Here is a 24,685-nt window from a genome sequence, read left to right on the forward strand (position 1 = left end):
TCATTAAAGTCATCCGCAGACTAGCACTACATTTCATTTTGATTTTTCTATCTTACCTCCATCTCTTCTGAAATTCTTAATGGTTAATTTCTCTAGTGGATCAAAATAAGAAATGTTGCATCTTCTTTGTTTTCACTATTTTAGTTATATACTCTGGTTCAGTTTATTTTGCTATGTTACATATATTTAACTAGTTTTTACGGTGGAAGGTAAATGTAATCTTAAGAACAAAATTTTTTTCATGAATTCACTTAATGATTTTAAAGTTTTGTCATTTCTTCTTGCTTTAACATGAGTTTTGCCCTTTGTAACACTAGTAACACTCTTGAGCCAGCTAAAAGTTTTAGCTAGCAATGTTTTTCTTTCATCTCTTTACCCCTCAGGTTTCCAATATTTAAAATCATGATGTTGGTTCTCCGAGATCCCTTTCCAAGTCTGGAAAATGCATGTTTCATGATTTAGAATGATTTAAATGTTATTTCTAGGCATGAAGATCAGTGCTGATGGATTCAGTGTGTCCTTTCTTGTCAAGGCATTTGTTCTCTTAAGCCCTTTGTTTACACTTTATGATTGAAGCGTGCATGGATTTTGTGGTTTCTGTCATTTTCGATGTTCCTCTAAATGTTTGAAGTAATTGGGAAAAGATGAAAAAGCAAGTTATACTATTGCGATTGTGTGCGAGTGGGAAGGTGTCCGTCCTAAAGTGAGGTATGTAAAAAACATTTTCATAAGTCCTGTTTCAAAATACATTTTAAAAATCTCATTGTCTTGGTTTTCCTGCAGGATGACCCCATAGGAAATATTAACCTGGCCATGGAAATCGCTGAGAAGCACCTGGATATTCCTAAAATGCTGGATGCTGAAGGTGAGATGAAAACTGTGTTTGCTGAGTTAGAGAAAATTTGAAGGCTACAAATGTTATGGCTACACATTGGGACCTTACAAAATTTCGTAGCTAAGTTACATCCTAAGTGCTTTGGATTCCTAACAAGTTTCTGTCACTGGCCACATGAGTAGTAGAGATTTTCATGTGTAGCCTGTTCATAAATTTTTTTTTTAAATTGTATCCTCCAACAAGCCAGCAACATTACAGCAAAAGGATTTGGTAAAAAGTTCAGCTTTGGCTAAGAAACAAGATGCTTTTATTTATAATTAAAACATTTCCTGTATTTTTTTTTTTCAACATCATAATGTTTTCTCCCTAACCACGTAGAGACAAGTGTAGCAAATAAATCCCTTTGTGACATACTTAAGATAAAAAAATTCCTTCCAGCCAGAAGTTAGAGAATTGAAATGTAGAATATGGAGCATTCAGCCATCAGTGTGCCATCCAAACGTTCACATACTGTTTTTAGTTCATCTAAATTTAATTTATTTAGAGCTGAAATAATTTCCGCGTATTTTGCACTTCAGTATCACTCATTCTGGGGACTTGCTTCAAATACTTTTTTGCCCCTTTTATATGGTGAATTTGTGTGAGCTGTACCGACAGCAGACCATTGAAAGCACAGATCTGTGGACACTATTCATTCATTTTATTTATTCATGATTCATTTACCACTCAACAGACATTTACTGAGCACTTACCATGAACAGGACCCTTGGCTGGGTACTGCAGGAGCTGAGGAGATGTATAAGATATATACCCTGCCCTCAAGAAGCTTATATTCATATATTACTTTGTTATTGTAAATATTATTATTCCCTAATGGTCTGTTACTTCCACTAATTAGCGATGTTGGGGAAAACTAAGGAAATTGATTACAGTCAGTTGTCAATCTTCCATTCCTCCTTGCTTTTGGTAATTGTATTATGGCCTTTGTAACAAATTACTGCAAAGTGGGCAGCCTAAACAGCAGAAATTTCTCTCACAGCTCTGGAGGCTGTGTCTGAAATCAGGGAGTAGGCAGCACCCTAAGCCTCTAGGGGAGGATTCTTCCTTGCCTCTTCCAGCTTCTAGAAGCCCCAGACATTCTTTGGATTGTGGCAGCATCAGTCCAATCCCTGCCTCTGTCTTCACATGGCCTTTTCCCCTCTGTGAATGTTTTCTTTTCCTTCTTTCTTTTTTTTTTTTTTTGAGACAGAGTCTCACTCTCACCCAGGCTGGAGTGCAGTAGTGGGATCTCGGCTCACTGCAGCCTCTGTCTCCCAGGTTCAGGAGATTCTCCTGCCTCAGCGTCCTGAGTAGCTGGGATTACAGGTGTGCGCCACCATGCCCAGCTAATTTTTGTTTTTTTAGTAGAGACAGGGTTTCACCGTGTTGGCCAGGCTGGTCTCAAACTCCTGACCTCAGGTGATCCACCTGCTTCGGCCTCCCAAAGTGCACGGATTACAGGCGTGAACCACCATGCTTGACCTGTGAATATTTTCTTATAAGGATATCAGTCATATTGCATTAAGAGCCCATCCTACTCCAGCATGACCACATCCTCACTTGATTATATCTGCAAAGATCTAACTTCCAAATAAGCTTACATTCACAGGGGTGCTGGAAGTTAAGACTTCAGTGTATCTTTTTGGGAAATGCAGTTCAACCCAAAACAGCAATCTTTCAATTAGAACTCTGATTTTGCTCATTAATTAATCATTTTAATCAAACATCTGTATTATCGGGTATGGTTTCTCTAAAAGTCTTTAGAGGGACAAAGTCTATAAAACACTGAAGTAGAAACGTAGGAAATTTCCTTTCCTCTTTTTCCATCTGTCCTAAGCTAAGTTCGTATTTGTATCGTCTTTCTTTTGACCTTTTCATACGATAAATAACTATCTTGAGTTTTCCCACTTGGGTTAATAGCCAGGGTACTAAAGACAGGAGAAAACACACAACGCTTAGTAAATTTTCCAGTGTATTCGTGCCTCCCTAATATCCTAAGCTGGAGGTGAGTTTCCTGTTCAAACACTCTTGTAGAATTATTGGCAGGATCATCATCGATGTTACTCTGGCGCTGCTAATATTCTCTTCTCAGTTCTTTGGAGAATTATTGGCAGGATCATCATCGATGTTACTCGGGCGCTGCTAATATTCTCTTCTCAGTTCTTTGGTTTTTCCTTAGTCTCTGAGTCCTGGTCTGGGCAGATGTCCATTCTGCTCATCCTTCCAGGCAGATGGGGTGTGTGAGCACTGTGTTCATTTCCTCCTCCTAATCTTCCATACGTTTCTTCATCTTTCCCTTTAAATGGTTCAGAAGAATGCTCACACACTGTTTTATTATCTTTGCAGAATAATTGCTCAAAAGAATCTTCCGGCAAACAGTTCTGAACTTGGTCACCTTGCGTGTAGAGCGTGCGTTGGCATCACTGCCTAACAGATTTAGCCACGCATTCCCTGTTGTACGTTTGCAGCCTGCATTTGGACTTCCCATCACCACAGCATTCTATCAGCAGTTTAAAATTTCTGCTGCTCTTTGATGGGAATGTCAGGTCCAGGTCCCCTCAGATCATGAGTGCCTTTTGGTAAATCCTTGCCTTCCCGCCTGCGGCCATGGACCTTAATTCCTGTCATTCGTGTTGGTCTCTGAACCCAAGTGGGGATTTTAAAGTGGCTCATTGGCCCACTCACCCATGAACTGTTACTTGTAGCAAAAACTGGTGAAACTCTTCCTAAACTTATCTACTGTGCTTTTAAAAGGTTGTAAAAATTGTTTATTTCCCTCCACAAATCTTTGTTTGAGGTGCAGACTAGGTTTAGATCTGTGGGTACATTTGTTCCGTGAGAACCTGCAGAAGGGATCTTGTGGACCCCTGGGCCCTCCGTGTGTAGTAATAGAAAGTCCTGGTGAGTGTGCTGGTGTGTGCGCTCTGTTCAATTCCGAGGGCCTAATTCTGTCCATGGATGTGCCTTTCTTGCTAGGTTAGGGCTCTTCTGGGTTAGCCTTGCTGTTCTGTTTGGCAATTCCTTTATTTCCCTTGACTATTCTCAAAAGTACACAGAGAGTAATCACTTTGCGGTTTGACTTCTTTGATTTCAGCCAAAATTTTAACAACATAAGTGTATGGGGGCGAGGAGGGAAATTCCTGATTCCAGCACCTCTGAGGAAGCGCTTAACAGAAGCCTGCTGGTATTAGAACATCCACGCAGTTAACCTTCTTTTCTCCACACAGATTTAGTATACACTGCCAGACCTGATGAAAGAGCCATAATGACTTATGTTTCCTGTTACTATCATGCTTTTGCTGGTGCACAGAAGGTGAGGATGTAAACCATGAGTCACTGCTCACCCTTCACCTTCTGTGTCTTAATTTTTTTTCAATTGTTTTCCTCTTTTTCCCCGCCCTCTCCTCAGAGTAAGGAGACTGTCTGGTTCTGAGGAGGCAGTTGTTTGTCTTTTTTAGTCTAGCTTTCTTTGAAACTGACTTTCTGTTCATGCAGTGGTATGCTGTTCATGTTTGTTTTCCGGAAGATTCCATAGTTACACAACCCCACATCCTTTCTGTTCATAGTCTCTGCGAACCCAATGACTAGGTTTCACCATAGGGAATTATCAGGTATCTTTTTAACTTCACTCTGACCCATTGACTGACCCAAGTTTATGAACAAGTTTAAAAAGCAGCTTGCCAAAAAATGGTGTTGCCAAGATGGAGGAAGAAAGGATGTAGGTTTTCATGGTTCTGTTTTCTGTCTTCCTTTTGGCTGTTTCAGCAACTAGTAGAAATAGTAGTGAGTCATAATAAGGACAAGCCATGTAGACCCTTCTCTTTAGATATTTTGTTATTCTTGGTGATTTCTATAAGCGGTATGGTAAGTATGTATAGAAGTTATTAAAAGAGCTGCCCTCTCTAGTGAATTTCATCCTCACGCAAGGCACTTGACAGAGTAGAAATCCCCCAGTTGTTTGGGTGGGGAAGGGGAAGTGGGAAGACAGCCCAGTGCAGCGCTGTGAATATTCCCCGCATCTTGCAAAGTGACTTGCGTTCCCCAGAGCAGACGGGCCAGGTGCCCTGATGTGGTCGGAGGCCCAGAGTCACAAGAAAGGGGTAACAAGTTCTGATCTGCAACAGACCAGGTTTCCACGTGAAACCATTGAATCCACCTTTAAAAGCCCATCAAGGGGTGGGGGAGAAAACAAGCCCTCAGTTTGATCCTTAAAAAACATGCTGGCTCAAACCATCCTGTTCACAAATCATTTCGATACAATACGGCCTTCCTGAGGTTCAGGACCACGGGCCGCAAAACACAGAAAACTGGTCAGTGTAAACCAATTTGTTCTTCCCTCTGTTCTCCCTGGTTTCTCTCCTTCGTCTGTGTGTGTGTGTGTGTGTGTGTGTGTGTGCGCGCGCGTCCTGTGTTATTTTCTCCCCCTTCAGACATCGTGAACACCCCTAAACCCGATGAAAGAGCCATCATGACGTACGTCTCTTGCTTCTACCACGCTTTTGCGGGCGCGGAGCAGGTACTCAACACTTGTCCGTCTGGGCTATTGTGTTACTCTCTGTTGGTTTTAGTTGTGTGTGCATACTTGAGTGTGTGTTTGTGCGCTTCACATCTTACCTTGGAATCTTTCTGAGTGTTTTCTAATAACCTCATATGGCAAGTTCTAAACTGTGAAAACTGTTTTTTTAACAGCTTTAACTTTAGACAGTTCCTGAAATGTTTTTATGTGTTTTACTTTTAATGTATTTCCTTTATTTCATTAGTAAGTTGTGGAAAGTATTTGTGCTTTAGAAAAAAAAAAAAAAAGCCATGAAAATTGAGCCACATGCATTGGTTGGTAAAAGGGAAATGTGACAAGGAGAAATGAATGCCATTCCAACCCAGCCTTGTTCTCTGCTTAGAAATTGCCTTCACAGTTCCATGATTTGGTCTAACATCCTTCAAGACTAATCTTATTTTAAGTGAAGTAGTGGAAGGGATAACAGAGTTGGAACCTCAAAAAGTTTTACATTTCTCAAGACAAATAGCCCAAGGGACCTTGAGGAAGAATGGCCCTCAGCTTTCTGCATATTCACCTGTTTCTGTTTCTGTTCCTCTCCTTGGAGGATCTTGATAGACTGCAGTGGGCGGAGTATGCATTATTTCAGTGACGGCTTGTGAAACCCATCACTGGGAAAGGAAGCTAACAGGCTGATGAGGGCTTTAGAGGAAAGGCCTGGGGACGGACTGCGGACCCAGAAGCCGGATAGGCAAGTTTCTCTTGTTCCATCAGACAATTATGGTTCAAGGCACTTTGCCACTCCTGCCCCAAGTTCCTTTCCAGGAAAGATGATAGAGAATTGTGTGTTACCTCAATGACTTCTCATCTAGGTTAGACAAAGTCTTAAAGCACACTCAGCTCTGTGGAAGGATCCCCTCCAGAAAGTTCTACATATTCATATCAGGAGATGAGGAGGTCTTCAGTGCATTCAAGTGCAATGGTATATCTGGATTTTCCTGACCCAGTTATTTTTTTGCCTTGATTTCCAAAGGCTAATGTTATTCAGGGAGTCTCCATCCCATCGTCATGAGATCAGTGGAGAGTTCAGGTGGACATTCAGGGACCCAAGATCTTGGTTTCCTGGACCCAAATATTTCTGTGACTAACTTGCTGGATGTTTACCGAGTTTGTGTTTTAGACTAATGCTCTCTCCCTGTTATTCCCTACAGTCTAATCAGCCTGCCGTGTAAGTCTGTGTGAAAACTGTAACAAAGGTGTGAAATGATTCATAGTACACAAAAGCCATGCCTTCAGTCTGACCACACCCTAACCTAGATTCTGCACCATCTACAGCACGCCACCCGCCTTGTCCCCTCTCATCACCCCCTCGTTCCATGCTGTGTGTGCACATTCCCATCGACAGAGCCGTCCTGTTTACCTATTGTGTTTTACAGGCTGAGACAGCGGCTAACAGGATATGTAAGGTTCTTGCTGTGAATCAAGAGAATGAGAGGCTGATGGAAGAATATGAGAGGCTAGCGAGTGAGGTAAAGGAAACTGGTGACCTGCAGTTCTGTCCATCCTCACGCAGGGGCTGAGGCACAGAGGGTGAAAACAGAGGGTGAAAAAATACTCCGTGGGGGTATATATATATATATATATATATATTTTTTTTTTTTTGCATTTTTCATCTCAGATAGGGCGATGGCTGGAAAATACACCTGATGTCCGAGGTTGTTCCTATTGTCGTAACCTAACTTTTGGCAAAAACATAATCCCCAATGGTCTTTCCAATGATCCCAAAGCAGAAAGGTGTAGTTTGCATGTCTGAAGATAGGAGAATGCCATTCTCTGCTCAGCTCTGCACCCCCGGGGTTGGACACCCCTAGACGACCTTGCGTTACTTGTTTCTTTTTTTTTTTTTTTTTCCCTGTTCACTGGCAACCAACGTCACGTAGGATGCACTCCATCTGCAAAAGCCTCACTCCACACACGGACCCAGTGTCAAAGGAACTGTGCCAGCCTGGTGTGCGGAGCTGGCTCGGGCTTGTGTGTCTGTGTAAATACCCAGAGGAAATCTGGGGAAGACAGAATTCTCCCTGCAGGATATTTGAGCATGAGTTTCTGTGGTGGCTTTCCAGAGCTCTTCAGCCAGACTCTTGGTTAGGACAGCACTTTCCAGGTTGTTTTTCTTTGTGTTCTTGTTATAGCATACGTAGCAACTACACAGTGGCCTCTCTGCATCTGCACTGTTTCCCCAAATACAAGCATGGGCTGCGTGAGGCCCCCAGCCGCCTCCTCTCTAAATTGGACTCAAGTACAGTGACACATACTTGAGACCAAACAATTTTTGCCCTGCCTTGTTTTTTGTTTTTTGTTTTCTTCTGAGACAGAGTCTTGCTTTCTGGCCCAGGCTGGAGTGCAGTGGGGCAATCCTGGCTCACTGCAAACTCCACCTTCCCAGGTTCAAGCAATTGTCCTGCCTCAGCCTCCCAAGTAGCTGGGATTACAGGCGTGCACCACCACACCCAGCTAATTTTGTATTTTTAGTAGAGACGGGGTTTCATCATGTTAGCCAGGCTGGTCTCGAACTCCTGACCTCAGGTGATCTGCCCGCCTTGGCCTCCCAAAGTGCTGGGATTATAGGCATGAGCCACTGTACCCGGCCTGCTTTTTAATTTAGCTGATATTTGGTCTTTATTGGTGAAAGCATCAGGACACTTAGAATAAATCTTCCAATAAATAGTAGTGTAACTTAATGATACTGAGTTCATATTTTCATACTGCTGCTGTAGAAAAATTCAACTGGATGGCATTGTTGAATGGCAGTGACAGGGTTGCCAGACATGAAGCATGGCCAGTACTGAAGGCCAGAGGATCCTTAGGAATTCAGTCCTCCCTTTTCTTACTGGGTCCCTTCATTTATCCTCCTAAAACCCTTTGACTCTAGGTATATCACCATTTAAACTATGTTTCATTCTGATCTGCTGTCATTTTCCAAGTGCTCAGTAGGCATAGGTGTAAATAATGGAGTTTTCAGCAAGTCATTTCTAAGACCTAGGTAGTAATTCAGGAGGTGCGTGCATATTTTGTCCTTAGGAATTCACTACCACGTTCACTTCTATCATGCACATTTACTTAAAAGCTAGACGTTAAAATACACTTTGGCCTTGAGTTAGACGCAGCCTTACAATACCATTGTGTAGTAAGTAATCTAATTAGATTTCAGCTGACTTTTTAAAAACACATTTTAAGTGAAATCCAGTTCTTTGCTGAATTTATTACACTACAATTCTGCCATGTCAAGTATTTTGGGGTTGTTTTGTTTTGTTTTGTTTTTTTTAATTTGAAAGCTCCATCCAGCATTTGTCTGCTAATGTCTGGTCCCTGAGTTTCTTGTAAACGTCACATTCTTGTAAGACACGACTTGACGTGCTCACTTTAAGTTTTCGACCTGTGTTTGATATCGTTGGGGTGATCACTAGTGGCCGTGGGTGGACACTGAACATTTCATTCATGCCTCTGTGCATAGAGGTACCACATTTCAGTGATTTTAGGAACATTAGATTCATCCATTACAATTATTGGATGCCTCATTTTTTTTTTAACTGGGGAAGGGGGTTTGCTGGTGTCTTCAGCAGTATTTTTGTGTTTGGGGAGCAGCTTTTGGAATGGATTCGTCGCACGATCCCCTGGCTGGAGAACCGGACTCCTGAGAAGACGATGAAGGCCATGCAGAAGAAGCTGGAGGACTTCCGGGATTACCGCCGGAAGCACAAACCGCCCAAGGTGCAGGAGAAATGCCAGCTGGAGATCAATTTCAACACATTGCAGACCAAGCTGCGGATCAGCAACCGGCCTGCCTTCATGCCCTCCGAGGGCAAGATGGTGTCGGTGAGTAGCGAGCCTCCCAAAGTGCTGGGGTGACAGGCGTGAGCCACTGCGCCCCGCCCCCACTCACTCACTCCTTTTACCCTTCGACTTGCACTCAGCTGGCTTCTGTCCCTGCTTCCACCAAGAAGGTTCTTGTCAAAGTCAATGGCATTCATGTTGTCAAAGCAAGTTGTTTTTATTTTTATCTTTTTGAGACAGAGTCTCACTTTGTTGCCCAGGCTGGAGTGCAGTGGCGCGATCTCAGCTTACTGCAACCTCTGCCTCCCAAGTTCAAGCAATTCTCCTGCCTCAGCCTCCCAAGTAGCTGGGATAACTGGCGCCCACCACCACGGCTGGCTAATTTTTGTATTTTTAGTAGAGATGGGGTTTCACCATATGGGCCAGGCTGGTCTCGAACTCCTGACCTTGTGATCTGCCCACCTCGGCCTCCTAAAGTGCTGGGATCATTTGTATTTTTATATTCTCAGTTTCTTTGACCCAGCTGCCCATTTCCCCTTTCTTGAAGTTCTTTCCACTTTGGTCCTCCTGTTTCTTCCTCCTTCACCAGCGAGGCCTTCTCCATCTCTGCTCAAGGCCTTGCCTCCTCCCTCTGCCTGTAGATGCTTGTGATTCTCAGGCTTGGTGCTGAGCCGTCTTCATCTTTATACCCTCCAGGTGATCTCATCCAGGCCCATGGCTTGTTTTTTCTTTTTCCTTTTTTTTTTAAAACATGGTCATGCTCCATCATCCAGATTGGAGTGCAGTGGTACAATCACAGCTCACTGCAACCTTAATCTCTTGGGCTCAAGCGATCCTCCCACCCCAACATCCTGAGTAGCTGGGACTACACGCGCATACCACCAGGCCTGGCTAATTATTTCTTTGTAGAGATGGGGTCTCACTGTGTTGCCAGGGCTGGCCTCAAACTCCTGGGCTCAAGCGATCCTCCCACCTCAGCCTCCCAAAGTGCTGGGATTTTAGGCATGAGCAAGCATGCCTGGGCAGGCCCATGGTTTTCATTGCCACCTAAATGCCAATACCTCTCAAATTTTACATTTCCAGCTCTGACTTTTCCCCAAGTTCCAGGCCAATATATCCACCTGGATATATTATAGCATATTAAATCAAACATATCCAAAAGAGTTCCTCCCAGTTTCCTCGATCCTAGTAAATTCTGTCACTGTCCTCTAAGTTGCTAACCCCCAAACTCAGGTTTCATCCTTGATTCTTCCCTTTCTGTCACTTTCTTACATCCGGTTCTTCAGCCAGTCCCATTGGCTCTTCTTCCAGAATACATCTTAAGTGAACGCTCTTAATCCCCTTCTCTTTACCTCCACAGCCACTGGCCTATGCTAAACCACCATTCTCCCTCCTTGGACCCTGCAAGTAACTCCTGACTGGTTCTTTTTCTTTTGCCTCTTAAAATTCATCCCCCATACGTCAGCCTCTGTCATCTTTTAACAATATGAATCAGATCTCATCTCCTTTCTTCCCAAAACCCTCCAGTGACTCCCCAGAGTATTTAGAGTAAAATCCAGGTTCATTATCCTGGCCTATGAAGGTCTGCATGATTGCCAAACGCATCTCTCACTCTGCCCTGACTCACTCCACCGCTGCCACGCCACCCTGCCTGCCATCCTTCCCGCACGCAGAGCACATGCCCTCTTGGGCATTCGAGTTTTTTCCCTTGCCCAGGAGCCCTCGTTTCCGACTTCGTCACATCACTGGCTTTTTCTGTCATTGAGGACTCAGTTCAGATGCCCCCTTCTCAGAGGGGTCTTCTCTAAGTAACCTGCCACAGGGACCACCCTGACAAGCAGGGCTGGCAGTATTCCTTGACCCTGCTTTTTTTTCCCTTACAGCATTTCGTTTATCATTTTCCGAAATGGAATTGCTTAAGTACTTAATGATTGTCTCTCTCCCCACCCCACCATGGAAGCTGCATGGGAATGGGGAACTTTAGAGGTGTTGTTTACCCTTACAGAGTTTCTCACTAGTGCCTGCTACATGCTAGATGCCCAGAAATTAGTGGTTGATGGCTGGGTGGCTGGACAGTTCACCCCAGTCACTGAATAAGAGTTGTTTTGGAAGCCGGGTGTAGTGGTACATGCCTGTAATCCTGGCTGTGGGGGAGGCCGAGGTGGAAGGATTGCCAGAGCCTAAGACTTAAAGAACAGCAACATAGCGAGACTCCACCTCTTAAAAAATAAAAATAATCATAATAAAAGAGTTTTGAATTGAGCCATCCTGAGGCTTTATCTTCTTGTAGCCAGAAATTGTCAGCCCTCTGCGTCTTTGTCCACATCTGGAGAAGTGTCAAGATAACTGATAACAACTATGTTCATCTTAAAAGATCCCAGTGAATTATAATTAAGACATTTGGAAGCCAAATAATTGAATGGTTATTGGGGTGAGGGGTAAGGAAGGAAAAGAAAACAGAAGGAAAACACCATGAATCATGTAGTGGAGGAGATTTATAGAAGAAACCTTAGAGTTCAGAATGTAACGAAGGTGCTTGTTACACATTCGCTTCCCTTGGCTTCCAACCGTCCCAGGATATTGCTGGTGCCTGGCAGAGGCTGGAGCAGGCTGAGAAGGGTTACGAGGAGTGGTTGCTCAATGAGATTCGGAGACTGGAGCGCTTGGAACACCTGGCTGAGAAGTTCAGGCAAAAGGCCTCAACCCACGAGACTTGGGCTTATGGTAAGTAGACAGGAGTCAGATTGGATTTTGAAAAACCAGAGTTGAGCCATGCTCAACACATCAGAGCCATGATGTGCCCTTACTAACTATGCCTAATGTCTATGACACTAAAGGTACGTGTCATCACCTTTCTCTGCTCCTGTCTCAGTGCCAAATTTAAGAGGTAGACATGAAAATTTAGTTTCTAATCAAGCAGATAATCTATTTCTTTCCAAAATGGCACCTAAAATGTGTCCTTTACATACCTGCCTACATAAGGCCTGGCCTCCTTCCATGTTTTCTGTTTGATTCCACAAGTATCCATTCATTCCCTAACTGGTGGTCAGATAGCCCTGGGCCAACCACTAGCTTCTGCCAGTAGAATGTATATTAAATGCCATAGAGCAACATAATATCCCATGTAGAAAATCTGGGAGAAAGGATGCAAGATATCATCTGTAGTCTAACTTGCTTATTTCACTTGCATTCATCTACTTTTTTCAGGCCTTACACACATGCTGGTCTCCGTAGCCATAAGAATACTGCCCTTTTTTTTTTTTTTTTTTTTTTTTTTACTGTCTCCTGGACTAAATAGTTCTTGCCAAGGCAGAAGAATAAAGCATTTTTCCCATCACATAATTGTTTTGAGATTTGGGAGATTTTTCCTCATTATGTGGTTTTTGCTTTTATTGTTGCTTGATTTTTAATATTTCATAGACGGGTAGTTACAAGCAAGGAAGCTGGAGCCAGGTGGGTTGGAGGCATGGCTCTGATGCATAGCAGCTGTGTGCCCCGGATGACTTCTTAATCTCGCAGGGCCTCAGTGTCCTCTTCAAAATGGGAATCACAGTAATACCTCCCTCATAGGGTTTCTATGAAGATTTAATGAGTTCGTATTTAGAAAGCATTTAGAGTAGCGTCTAGTACACAGTAAGTGGTGCATCGTCATCATTAAATATATGAACATTTGCTTTCCACTTCCAATTTCATAGAGTTCTTAAAGGTTGTTAGCCAGGGGATAAATGTGGATCCAGTCGTGATCACAGCAGTTGCTGGATTTGAGAAATATTTATATGGGAAAATATTAGTGGAGGGTCAGAGAGGAAAATTTCTAGTATTTATTATCAGGAAAAGAAAGCACAGACTCCATTTAAGCACACACAGTATAGCTTTCAAATGAAAGGAACTAGGGTGGGGTGGAACTCATGGGTAGATAAGTTGAGCACAGGGGTTTTATCTAAGCATCCCCAGTAGCTCTTGGGAGTGAATGATGACTAACTTAACTGAGGATCATGCAGGAAAATCAGGTACTTGTGACTTAGAATGATGACAACTACAAATTTGCTTTTTTTCTTAAAATGCACTCAGCATGCTCTCCTTCTCCCTTTATTTGGAGACACTAGCTTTCAAAACTGAGAGGGACTGGGGCATCCTTAGCAGGTAGCAGCCTGAATTCCATCACAACCCTGGCCTGCGTCTTCAGTCCTGCCCCCTCTCTGTCCCCTTCTCTTGGTTCTTTGGAATCTCAACGCTCCCTGAGAACGTGGCTGGCCCGAGGAAGCCGCTGTGCCGTCAGCATATTCATACTTTTCTTGCTACCACCTTTGCAGGCAAAGAGCAGATCTTGCTGCAGAAGGATTACGAGTCAGCATCGTTGACAGAGGTGCGGGCTCTGCTGCGGAAGCACGAGGCGTTCGAGAGCGACCTGGCAGCGCACCAGGACCGCGTGGAGCAGATCGCAGCCATCGCGCAGGAGCTCAAGTACGTGCAGACGCCATCCGTCCTCCCGGGAGCCCCGGGGATTCCACAGAGAGGGGAGAGGAAGGCCTGCCTTTCCTTTCCTGACTAAACGCAGAGGGAACCCGGCTGGAGGCACTCTGTGCAGGGATTCTCCTTGTTTAAATGTAGAAACAGATTTTGGTTCTTAGCTTGTGGTAGAATCCTATGTCCTCCCATCCAGCGGCACCCCTGCCCCCAGCACAAGCAGCTCCGCTTCCAGGAAGATGAGAAATAAGTCTGGAACGTTGGGGCCCAGAAAGCTATGGGAAGGCGGCCTCACCCAGGCCAGGTGCAAGAGGCGGAATACAGCCTGTCCTGAAATCAACATAAAACGGACACAACGGCCGGGCGCGGTGGCTCAAGCCTGTAATCCCAGCACTTTGGGAGGCCGAGACGGGTGGATCACGAGGTCAGGAGATCGAGACCATCCTGGCTAACACGGTGAAACCCCGTCTCTACTAAAAAATACAAAAAATTAGCCGGGCGCAGAGGTGGGCGCCTGTAGTCCCAGCTACTCGGGAGGCTGAGGCAGGAGAATGGCGTGAACCCGGGAGGCGGAGCTTGCAGTGAGCTGAGGTCCGGCCACTGCACTCCAGCCCGGGGGACAGAGCGAGACTCCGTCTCAAAAAAAAAACAAAAAAACAAAAAACGGACACAAAACAGAGGGCACTGGCCGGGCGCGGTGGCTCACGCCTGTAATCCCAGCACTTTGGGAGGCCGAGGCGGGCGGGTCACGAGGTCAGGAGATCAAAACCATCCCGGCTAACACGGTGAAACCCCATCTCTACTAAAAATACAAAAAAATTAGCCGGGCGCGGTGGTGGGCGCCTGAGGTCCCAGCTACTCGGGAGGCTGAGGCAGGAGAATGGCGGGAACCCGGGAGGCGGAGCTTGCAGCGAGCCGAGATCGCGCCACTGCACTCCAGCCTGGGCGACAGAGCGAGACTCCGTCTCAAAAAAAACAAAAACAAAACAAAAAAAAAACAAAAAAAAAAAAACCGAGGGCATTGCCGCACATGTGCAGAAGAGACGCCAGGGCCCCACTTTGCTTTATCATCCCATAAGTGCTGTTTCACTTTCATGCGTTTGGTTTTGTGAGAACTAACACAACAATTGAGCCTAGGCTGGATTTAGCACGGAGTGAGTGTTCTCAGTTCCCACTTTGTGTAGTGTGAGCCTTGGGGCGCCGCTGCCCTCAGGGAGAGGAGCCTCCATGCCATGTTTCCGAGCTTTCTTCAGGTCCTTTTCCCTTGTAATAAAGATGACATTTTATTCCCTACTACTTTCCCCACCATTATGATCACTGATACATCTGTAAAGTGTTTAGAGCCAGTCACATAATGGTAACTTCAAAAATTAAATAATAAAAATTTATTTCAGTATATTACGTTTTAAAACTGCAATGTTCCTCACTTTTGACTAGAGAAAATTAGCAGATGGGGCCTTTTAAAAGAGATCCTGTGTTTCAGTCTTGCCCATATAAACTCTTACTTTTTTGTGATCTTTATATCCACTTCGTGCACTATATTCATAGCCTGTAGATGGTCTTATTTCCCATGCTTCTTGAACATTGGCTTTTTCATTGCTCAGTAACAGGTACAAGTGAAATAAAGGGATGAAAAGGAACTCAAGCTCTTTAGTGCTCCATAATAGCTTCCATGAGCAATTTGGAATGGCTTTAAGTGTTGCCCATAAAATTTAAGTAATAATTGTATATTATTATTATTCCTGCCATCCCCAGTGCCTCTGTCTTCACACAGGTTAGAGATTAACCACACATAGAACTCAAGTATGTGCTCATCTTATTGTTATTAACATCCTTTTCTATTTTTACCTGTCCTTCATTAATAAATCAAACTTTTTGTGCTGTTCTCAAAGTACATAAACAATAGTTATGCATAGTTATGCAAACCCTAACTCCTTGAAAGCACGTATGTATAGAACCATTGCTTATGAATTAGAGGAAGAGAGAGAGACTGCCCTAAAAGTAACCCTGGATGGGTGAGCATTGTTGTCTCCGTCATGAAACAAGAGAAGGATTCCTAGGTTTTTGTTTCTGGAGAAGTCTGTCTTCTCTTTAATGTCTGAAAATCCATAGCCTTCTCATTTCATATTCAGGGTTGTGCAAACTGCTGGTGTGTTTTGGTTGGTTTTGTTTTTTTGGTTATAACAAGTAAGACAAGAATCTTAGTCGATCTTGGTCTAGTGAGGAGTATTTGTATGTAGAAAGCTGCTGTTTGCTCTTGAGAACTGGACAAGCTTTAATCAGGTGATAGGGAGCTTCTTATCCACTGGAAAAATACTCAGATAGTAACCATGTGCATCCCCTTTATTCAGTAACAGAAACAAGAACATCCAGTGAGCACAAATTAGTGTTATTCAAAGGATAAAAAGCAGCGAACAACCACTGCCTTAATTTAAGGTTGGAAAAAGAAGTAAACGAACTTAAGCTTTAAGGAAATGGATTTGGTAGGGTAGAAGGGGACTTTTCAAAAGTTGTCTAATCCTGGACTGTTTTTGAAGAAGCCTCCCAAAGATGTCTTTAAACTTCCATAGTTCTTGATTTATATCTGAATGAAAAAGATGATTAAGTTTTGTACAGGATTCAAACTTGTTATCTCTGGAGGTACTGGGTTAAGCTTCTAGTTAAGAATTTGCTTTAGGTTGAATGCAGTAACTCATACCCATAATCCCTGTACTTTGGGAGGCTGAGGAGGGAGGACTGCTTGAGGCCAGGAGTTTGAGGCCAGGAGTTCGAGACCAGCCTGGAAACACAGCAAGACTCCATCTCTAAAAATTTTTTTAAAAGAGCCAGGTGTAGTGGCACATGCCTGTAGTTCCAGCTACTTGGGAGGCTAAGACAGGAGGATCACTTGAGCCTAAAAGTCTGAGGCTGTAGTAATATATGATCATCCCGCTGCACTCCAGCTTGGGTGACAAAGCAAGATGTTCTCTCTTAAAAAAAAAAAAAAAAATTGCTTCAATAGTGTGTGCACAGAAAGATCCCAGGTAGAATGCATAGATGGATCTGGCAAGGAAAAGTAAGGACTTAGTGAGAAATCATTTTGCTCTTGCTTGTCACACTAGTGGCGTTAGATAAGTTAGAACCTCTCTGTCTCTAAGTGGAAGGGCTCAGTTCGGCCCCATTTCAGAAATCCCTCTATGCTAGATAAAGTCATGGCGCAGTTCTGGACCTGATCCTCTACCCAGTGGTGAGGCCAAGTGCCCTTTTAGGGAAGCCAAGGACACAATGTGGCGCAGGCTGACTCCTCCCTCCCAAGTCACTGTGGCTGCATCCTGGCCTACAGGACTGTCTTCCAGGTCCGACGGTGATATCTAACCTTCACCCACAGGGACGTTGCCACTTAGAAAGAATGCTGTCTGGGGGCCTCTCCAAGAAAAGGAAGGGAAAATAAATGGAGCCTGCGGGATTAAGAAGACAGCGGTTCTCTCTGTTTAGAAATCTGTTGGCCAGCGAAAGTTTTATGAATTCTTCTTGTAATTTATCTGAGAAGAGTGATGTTTACAGTGATGACAGTTAACAGAACCCTGAAATACCATCCCAGTTCTCTATGAGATTTTTATATTTTATTATTTTTTTATTTGTATAAATGTTGGGGGGATAGAAGTGCAGTTTTGCTACATGTGGCCAAGTCAGGGTTTTTAGGGTAGCCATCACCCAAATAACATACATCGTATGAAATTACACTAAGTAATTTTTCATCATCCGCCTACCCTCCCACCCCCTCACCCTTCTGAGCCTCCACTGTCTATCAGCCCGCACTCTATGTCCATGTGGATACATTTCAGATGTTTTTGTTTGTTTTTAAACTTCCCTGTTGTTTTTCTTTTTTAGCCCATGTTCATTTTCTCTCATCATCTGGAAAAGTTAATCTTTATTTATTTTCACTTTTAATAGTGAACTGGACTATCACGACGCTGTCAATGTCAACGATCGGTGCCAGAAAATTTGTGACCAGTGGGACCGACTGGGAACACTTACTCAGAAGAGGAGAGAAGCCCTAGAGGTGAAGTCTTGAAGCCACTTGTTGACACAAAATCTTTTAATAGAAGCTCTTTAATGAAATCACTGGTATTCGTCGTCCGTTTCTCTGTGGCATGAAACAGGTTGTCTAGTGAAAGGAACCTCTAAAGAAAACATGAAAAGGGAAGAAAGAGGGAAATGGGAAGTTGGGAGCTTTGTGCTGTAATTTGTCCAGACAGCAGCGAAGTATATTTTTCAGTTTAAAAAAATCCAGGGGCGATGAGATTACTGCATAAATCTACTTTGTATCGGGCAGTGACAGTACATTTCCAAAAGTCCTTCTGCCTGAGTAAATTGAGCTGTGAGTGAGTCAGGAAATCAGAGATGTGCAAAGGGAAGATAGAACCAAATGTTGAAGTAAGTAAACTGATGGGAAACAGAATTGGGATGAATTTGGCCCCATCTAAGTGTAAGACACAGTGGGTAGCTGGTGTGGAACTGCCCCTCATTGTCTTCAACCATGGAAGACATCTCCTGAGTGAAGGAAATAAGCAGTTTACCAGTTCCCTGAGTCTTCTCTCCTTGACTCCGATGACACTTTTGAGATAACGCAATATTAAGCTCCCCAAATGCCAAATGGCTGTGACATATCTGCTTAAAGAAAGAGATGTCGAGAGAGAGAGAAAAGACCAGACATGTCACAGAGACAGCGCAAAATGTTTTAGAACAGGAGGGGAAAAATGAACCTCATTATGGAAGGCTGAAAGCTATGGAGATGCGTTCCCCTTCTGCCCCCGCTTGTCTGCCGTGGGAAACAAGTGCAGGATCATCCTGTTGCTTGAGACCTTGTGCCTTCATATGCCCAGAAAGGCAAGAGCTGATCTGTGTTAAATCCTGACTGAGGATTTGAGAACATGAATTCTCAAATTCCCTTCTGTAGTCCCTTTTCTCTCCACTAGGCAGGTGACTTTGGGAAAGGCACACTTCTCTGCACGTGTTGACTCTAAAACGTGGAAGATGCCCTGCATTTTCTGTTAATCTGGCACAGTTAGGGAATCAGGTCCTCTTACAAAGTCCTTTTTTAGCTGAAAGCAAGTTAGAGTAGGCCGTATGTGGAGTCTCAGTTTTCAGAAAAGTAGCATGTAGTGAAGTACTTTAGACACTTTACAAATGAGGCTGCTCTGGATGATATTAAATCCTTCTTTGATTCAGAAGGCACCTCAGAGACCCGCAGGGCTCAGCCTAATCGTTTGAGCATCAGGTAATCTTGTGTAGACACATGCTAATATGCTTAGCAGAATGTCAGAGAATAGTCTGTTGTTAGGGAATGCATACTTACACTTTCAGTGAATTTATTCATTAGTCTATGATAATGCTTGCTTCTCTTTATTCTTCAGAGAATGGAGAAATTGCTAGAAACCATTGATCAGCTTCACCTGGAGTTTGCCAAGAGGGCTGCTCCTTTCAACAATTGGATGGAGGGCGCTATGGAGGATCTGCAAGATATGTTCATTGTCCACAGCATTGAGGAGATCCAGGTAATGGAACCCCAGCTGTGTATGCCCTGTGTGTTAGAAGTGAGTTATCATTTAAACTTAGAGTTCTGTTATTTGGTTTCTCATTTTCTTTCTTTAAAAAAAAAATTTAACAAATGTGGCTAGAAAGCCCAAATTACCCTTGAACCTTAGCTTAAAAATGTGTTTACTACTCTGTGTTGCAAACCCGTTAACATCAATCAGGTAATGGTGAATATGTCTCAAAAGCTCTGTTCTTTAAAAAAGAATACTGAGGCTGGGCACAGTGGCTCATGCTTATAATTCCAGCACTTGGGGAGGCCGAGGCGGGTGGATTGCTTGAGCTCAGGAGTTCGAGACCAGCTTGGCCAATGTGGCAAAACCCCGTCTCTACAAAAAATACAAAAAAATTAGCCAGGTGTGGTGGCGCACGCCTGGAGTCCCAGCTACCGGGGAGGCTGAGGTGGGAGGATCGCTTGAGCCTGGGAGGCAGAGGTTGCAGTGAGCCGAGATCGCGTCCCTAGACTCCAGCCTGGGTGACAGAGTGAGACCCTGTCTCAACAACAACAACAACAACAACAAATGCTGAATCATTGAGCAAAATAAACATGTGTACTTGGAGTTACTCATGAAAAAGTTCTAAGTGTACTAGCTGCTGAGTTAACTACTTTGCAGATGTGTGCATATTACTGTTTATTTAGATCTTCGGAGTGGGTGGCAGATTGTAAACCATAAGAAGCCACAAATCAGCACCTACCTTTTGCCTACCACCAATCCAAAATGTTCTGCGTATAGTTTTTTCTGGAACTTCAGAACTATAAACAAAGCTTCTAAGTGGTGATGTTAGGGAGGAAAGTTTCTCAATTAGCCAGGACATAATTTATTTAGAGAATTTGTACAGTGAATTTGATGTATAATAGAATAAAAAGAGAAAATACTTTTTTTACTTTTTTTTTTCTATAAAATAGATATGTCATCAAAAAGAATCCAAGTAGAAAGGAAATCCTGAAGGTTGGCATTTGAAACCACACCTCCCTACCAGGAGCCGTCTAGAAGGGTTTACGCCTGCATGTCAGGGGAAAGAAAGTGCTTCCATGAACATTGGAGTTGCCTTTTGAAAGAGGCTTTGATGGTGTTTCCTGCACTGTTAAGCACAGGCCGACAGTCTAAAATCGTTTATTTGTGGAATAAGTGAGACCTCTAAGCACGCCTTGGAAGTCACACTCTGTCAAAACTCTGTTGGCAGCTGATCTGTTGCTGCACCTAAAGAGAACAGTAGCTTCACACTCAAAGGTGCTCCACGAGGCAGTGAGGTCTTTGAGCAGCTGAATTTGCAGGGCTGCTCATATTCGGGTCAAAGAATATGTTTGATAAATGGCTCTTTAGAGCGGTTTCTGGGAAGAGTTAGTTTCTGTGGCCTTTTCTTTTTGAGGAGTAGGGAGGTACTTTCTGGTTTTCTTTAGGGATAACAGTAGCAAATGTCAGATGCTTTTGTAGGACTACAAAGGTAACACTGGCCATTAGAAAGGGCATCTAAGGGCTGAGCGTGGTGGCTCACACCTGTAATCCCAACACTTTGGGAGGCCCAGGCGGGGAGGATCACTTGACACCAGGAGTTTGAGACCAACCTGGGCAACATAATGAGACCCCGTCTCCACAAAAAATAAAAAGAAAAAAATTAGCCAGGCATGGTGATGTATACCCTATAGTCCCAGCTACTCAGGAGACTGAGGCAGGAGGATTACTTGAGCCCAAGTGTTCAAGGCTACAGTGAGCCATGATTGCGCCATGGCACTCCAGCCTGAGTGACCTAGCGAGACCCTGTCTCGAAAAAAAAAAAAAGGAAGTGCCGCTAAGTTAAGTTCTGCTCGTCAGCAGAAAATAAGAAAGACCTAAACAATAGCTGGTGATCGAAAACAGTGAAAGGAAAACTGATTAAAAAAAAAAAAAAGATTTTTAAAAGACTCTGGGTGAGTAGCCATCAATCAAATTAATAGTCATCGTGATACCCTTTTTCCATTTTCCAGGAACTTGACTTCTGCGTACCTAAAGAGTTTTTTCTAAAGCATTCAGAATGTGGTTTTCTCCAGAGGTTCTTGCAATTAACAAGGCATTTACTTGTGTGCAGAAAGGAATATCGAAGCCTATGAAATTAACACTCAAGCCACACTGTTTTTCTCCTCTTGTGTCTCGGGTGTAGAGTTTGATCACTGCACATGAGCAGTTCAAGGCTACGCTGCCCGAGGCGGACGGTGAGCGGCAGTCCATCATGGCCATCCAGAACGAGGTGGAGAAGGTGATTCAGAGCTACAGTATCAGAATCAGCTCCAGCAACCCGTACAGCACTGTCACCATGGATGAGCTCCGGACCAAGTGGGACAAGGTGGGTGGCTGAGGGCCTGGTGTGGGACCAGGGGGCATTCTCGAAGCTGAAGTTGAAGGAGGAAGTTAACGCCTCGGGGACTTAGGGTGACAGCCTCATTTTGCGTCACGATCAGAATTTTCCTTTATCCCAGATTTCACAGGCAAAATGTGATAAACTCTTAAGGACCCTGCAGCAGCTTCTGCAGTTTGTGGGGAAAGAAAGCAGAGATTATTTTACTTAAGGAACATCTTACAAATGTTGACGCAGCCGCTATAGGTTATGACCCTAATGCCATAAAGGAAATGGTTTTTAAAGCCCCAATTGGAAATTTGGTTCAAAACTTGCTTACAAGTACTTATAGTACTTTTTAAAAGAATTTTTAGAATATGATATAGACATGTCCCAGATGTGTGTGAATTTTAAATGCAGAAAAATTGCTTAGAAAATTACATCTTGGCAATGAAAGTATTCATACTAACTTGCTGCCTTTTAAATTTGGGGCAGCTATCGACAAATGTAATTATGGTCCACATGGGATAATTTGAGCCCTTTTGCCTCATTTTTAAGATTGAGACATTTCTTTTCATGGTTGAAATTATAGCACAGTCAGTCATCTCAGTATGCCAATCATAGTTTTTGAGGAATAAGTCCACCACATTGGTCTGAAGCGGCTTTTACTATAAAAACACACATGCAGCAAGATAAAACACACATGCAGCAAGATAGGTACAAACAGTGCAAAAGACAAAAACAGGTATGAGGAAGAGGAGAGTATTCCATCTGAGAGACAGTGGTTAATTAGCGCATCTGAGCTTTAAATTTAGCTCTGGTCTTCCTAACAAACACCCAAAAACAGAAAGGAAGCAAACTGAGTTAAGTAGTTTTCGTAGGGGGGATAAAAAGGAAATATATCATTTTTTAGTTTTCATTTTTATTATGTTCATTTTTTTGAGACAGAGTCTCACTCTGTCGCCCAGGCTAGAATGCAGAGGTACAATCTCAGCTCATTGCTGAGTTCTGCCTCCTGGGTTCAAGCGATTTTCCTGTCTCAGCCTCTCTAGTAACTGGGATTACAGGCACCCGCCACCACGCCTGGCTACTTTTTTATATTTTTGATAGAGATGGGGTTTCACTATGCTGGCCAGGCTGGTCTCAAACTCCTGACCTCAGGTGATCCACCTGCCTTGGCCTCCCAAAGTGCTGGGATTACAGATGTGAGCCACCACGCCTGGGTAGAAATATATCATTTTTTAAAGTGAGACAAACTTTTCTCCCATCAGTAAGTTATAAAGCAAATGGATTTTTGTTTAAAAAAAAAAGACAATAATAATGCTTTTAGTAGCAGTTTTGCAGATGACACAAAGAAAGATTTTTGAAGTAGCTTTTTTCTTTTCCATTTATTGAAAGATAATGGAGGCATAGCATTAAAATGTAACTCACAAATGGAACAGAAAGGAAGCAGACCAGGTGTATACTCTTCTGTGGGCCAGCATGGTATAAGAATCGAACTCATGAACCCAGCGCGGGCTCTTCACATTTTGGTGTCATGAACTCCTCTGGCAGTCTGGGGAAGCCTGTGGATTCCTCTGATAATAATATTTGTAAATTTATAAAAATATTTAATATTACAAAGGAAACAAATTATATTGAAATGTAGTTATTCAAATATCTCTAAAGTTATTGTAATGTATGTGCTTCTTTATGAACACATTTAAAACCAAGATCTAACAGCAGGTCTAATAATTTTGGAGTAGTGCAGAGTGTACGTGATATTTATTGCAAGAGGCGGGCATAACTGTAACGTTAGTATAGAATGTCTGTGATTTCTGTTGTGATAAGATCACAGGGACTGCTAAATACTGCTGCAGATTTGCTGTCCACATCATTCATAAACAAAGAGAGTGCTAAATTTTAATCTGTGATGGTGAATATAGACATGTCAGTGTTCCCTTCATCCAAGTTCACAAATCCTCTGTACTCTGGACCTGGCCCTGACTTGGTTGGGCAGCAGGCTGAGAGCCTCTGGCTGGAGGGGAATGGTCGCTGCTCCTACTGCAGGCTGTTAAATACCCTCCACCTCATCTTGTCTTTCAGCAGGCACTTGGTGGCACTAGATGGCAGTCAAAGCTAAATCAAGCTCATCCTCTAGTCCCTAGAGTAGGGACTCCTCCTCCCTATCCTCCCTCTTCCTTCTCCCCACACCCTCCTCCATTCCTTTCTCCTTCTCCATTCCCACCCCAACCCCTTGAACTATTCCCACATTCTGTGGTCGTTCCTGTGAGACCACAGCTGGCCTCTAACCCTTGTTGTCCTTGGGCCCTGACAGGTGAAGCAACTCGTGCCCATCCGCGATCAGTCCCTGCAGGAGGAGCTGGCTCGCCAGCATGCTAACGAGCGTCTGAGGCGCCAGTTTGCTGCACAAGCCAATGCCATTGGGCCCTGGATCCAGAACAAGATGGAGGTAAGCCACGCCCTCCCAGGCGCTGTTCACAAGCCCTGTGATAAGTCCCTTAGCCAGGCAGCAGTGACGCCGCACATGCTGTGGTTTCCAGCCACCCACTCAGTCAGGTGGGAGCACCGTTCTGTTATCACCCCAGGTTTATCTTTCAGCCCCTGGCTGTTGGGGACAGTGTGCAGACCGGGGCACAATACCGAATGCAGGAAGCGGGCACTCAAGGAAGGAGAGTGGGGTCTTGCTAGGTTCTGTTTATTCTCTCACTAAAAACAGTGACAGGGCTTTTTCTCAGTTTTTGGCCTTTGCAGGGCCTAGACTTCAAACCGTCTATCCCTACAAGGAGGACACGTGAAGGCCCACAAATACTTTGCATTTTCAGAACATTTGAGGGACAGTGGTCTTTAAATAACACTGTTGTCCTTTGATCATCAAGAACAGCCAGGAGACATTTATTGACCCACGTATTTCTTGCCCCACCACTCTTTTGGTGTTAAAATATTGACTTTTTTCTTTAAGGGGAGACCATCTAAAAATATAAGAAATTCTGATGGAGGAAGCATCTTGTGGGTCTTAAATCTGTCCGGCAGCTCCACCCATGCAGCCCACCCCCAGCCTCCTCCAGAGCAGGGCGGCTCTGCCCAACGGCATTTCCCTCCCGTGGCAAGAAGCCGACAGGACTCAG

At 43.8% G+C, this 24,685-nt stretch overlaps 1 protein-coding gene across 1 annotated transcript in view; it reads left to right on the forward strand.

The window, feature by feature from the left end:
• ACTN2 (actinin alpha 2) overlaps nt 1–24,685 on the forward strand; it is a 75,511-nt gene that overhangs the window by 42,446 nt on the left and 8,380 nt on the right. Inside the window, 12 exon segments of the mRNA XM_025402614.1 lie at nt 784–865; nt 5,305–5,390; nt 6,242–6,281; nt 6,284–6,351; nt 6,806–6,898; nt 9,015–9,245; nt 11,780–11,927; nt 13,517–13,667; nt 17,604–17,712; nt 19,067–19,207; nt 21,384–21,566; nt 23,875–24,009. Coding sequence (XP_025258399.1) covers nt 784–865; nt 5,305–5,390; nt 6,242–6,281; nt 6,284–6,351; nt 6,806–6,898; nt 9,015–9,245; nt 11,780–11,927; nt 13,517–13,667; nt 17,604–17,712; nt 19,067–19,207; nt 21,384–21,566; nt 23,875–24,009 — 1,467 coding nt within the window.

This window comes from Theropithecus gelada, chromosome 1 (assembly GCF_003255815.1).
Source record: "Theropithecus gelada isolate Dixy chromosome 1, Tgel_1.0, whole genome shotgun sequence".
Taxonomy (NCBI): Eukaryota; Metazoa; Chordata; class Mammalia; order Primates; family Cercopithecidae; genus Theropithecus; species Theropithecus gelada.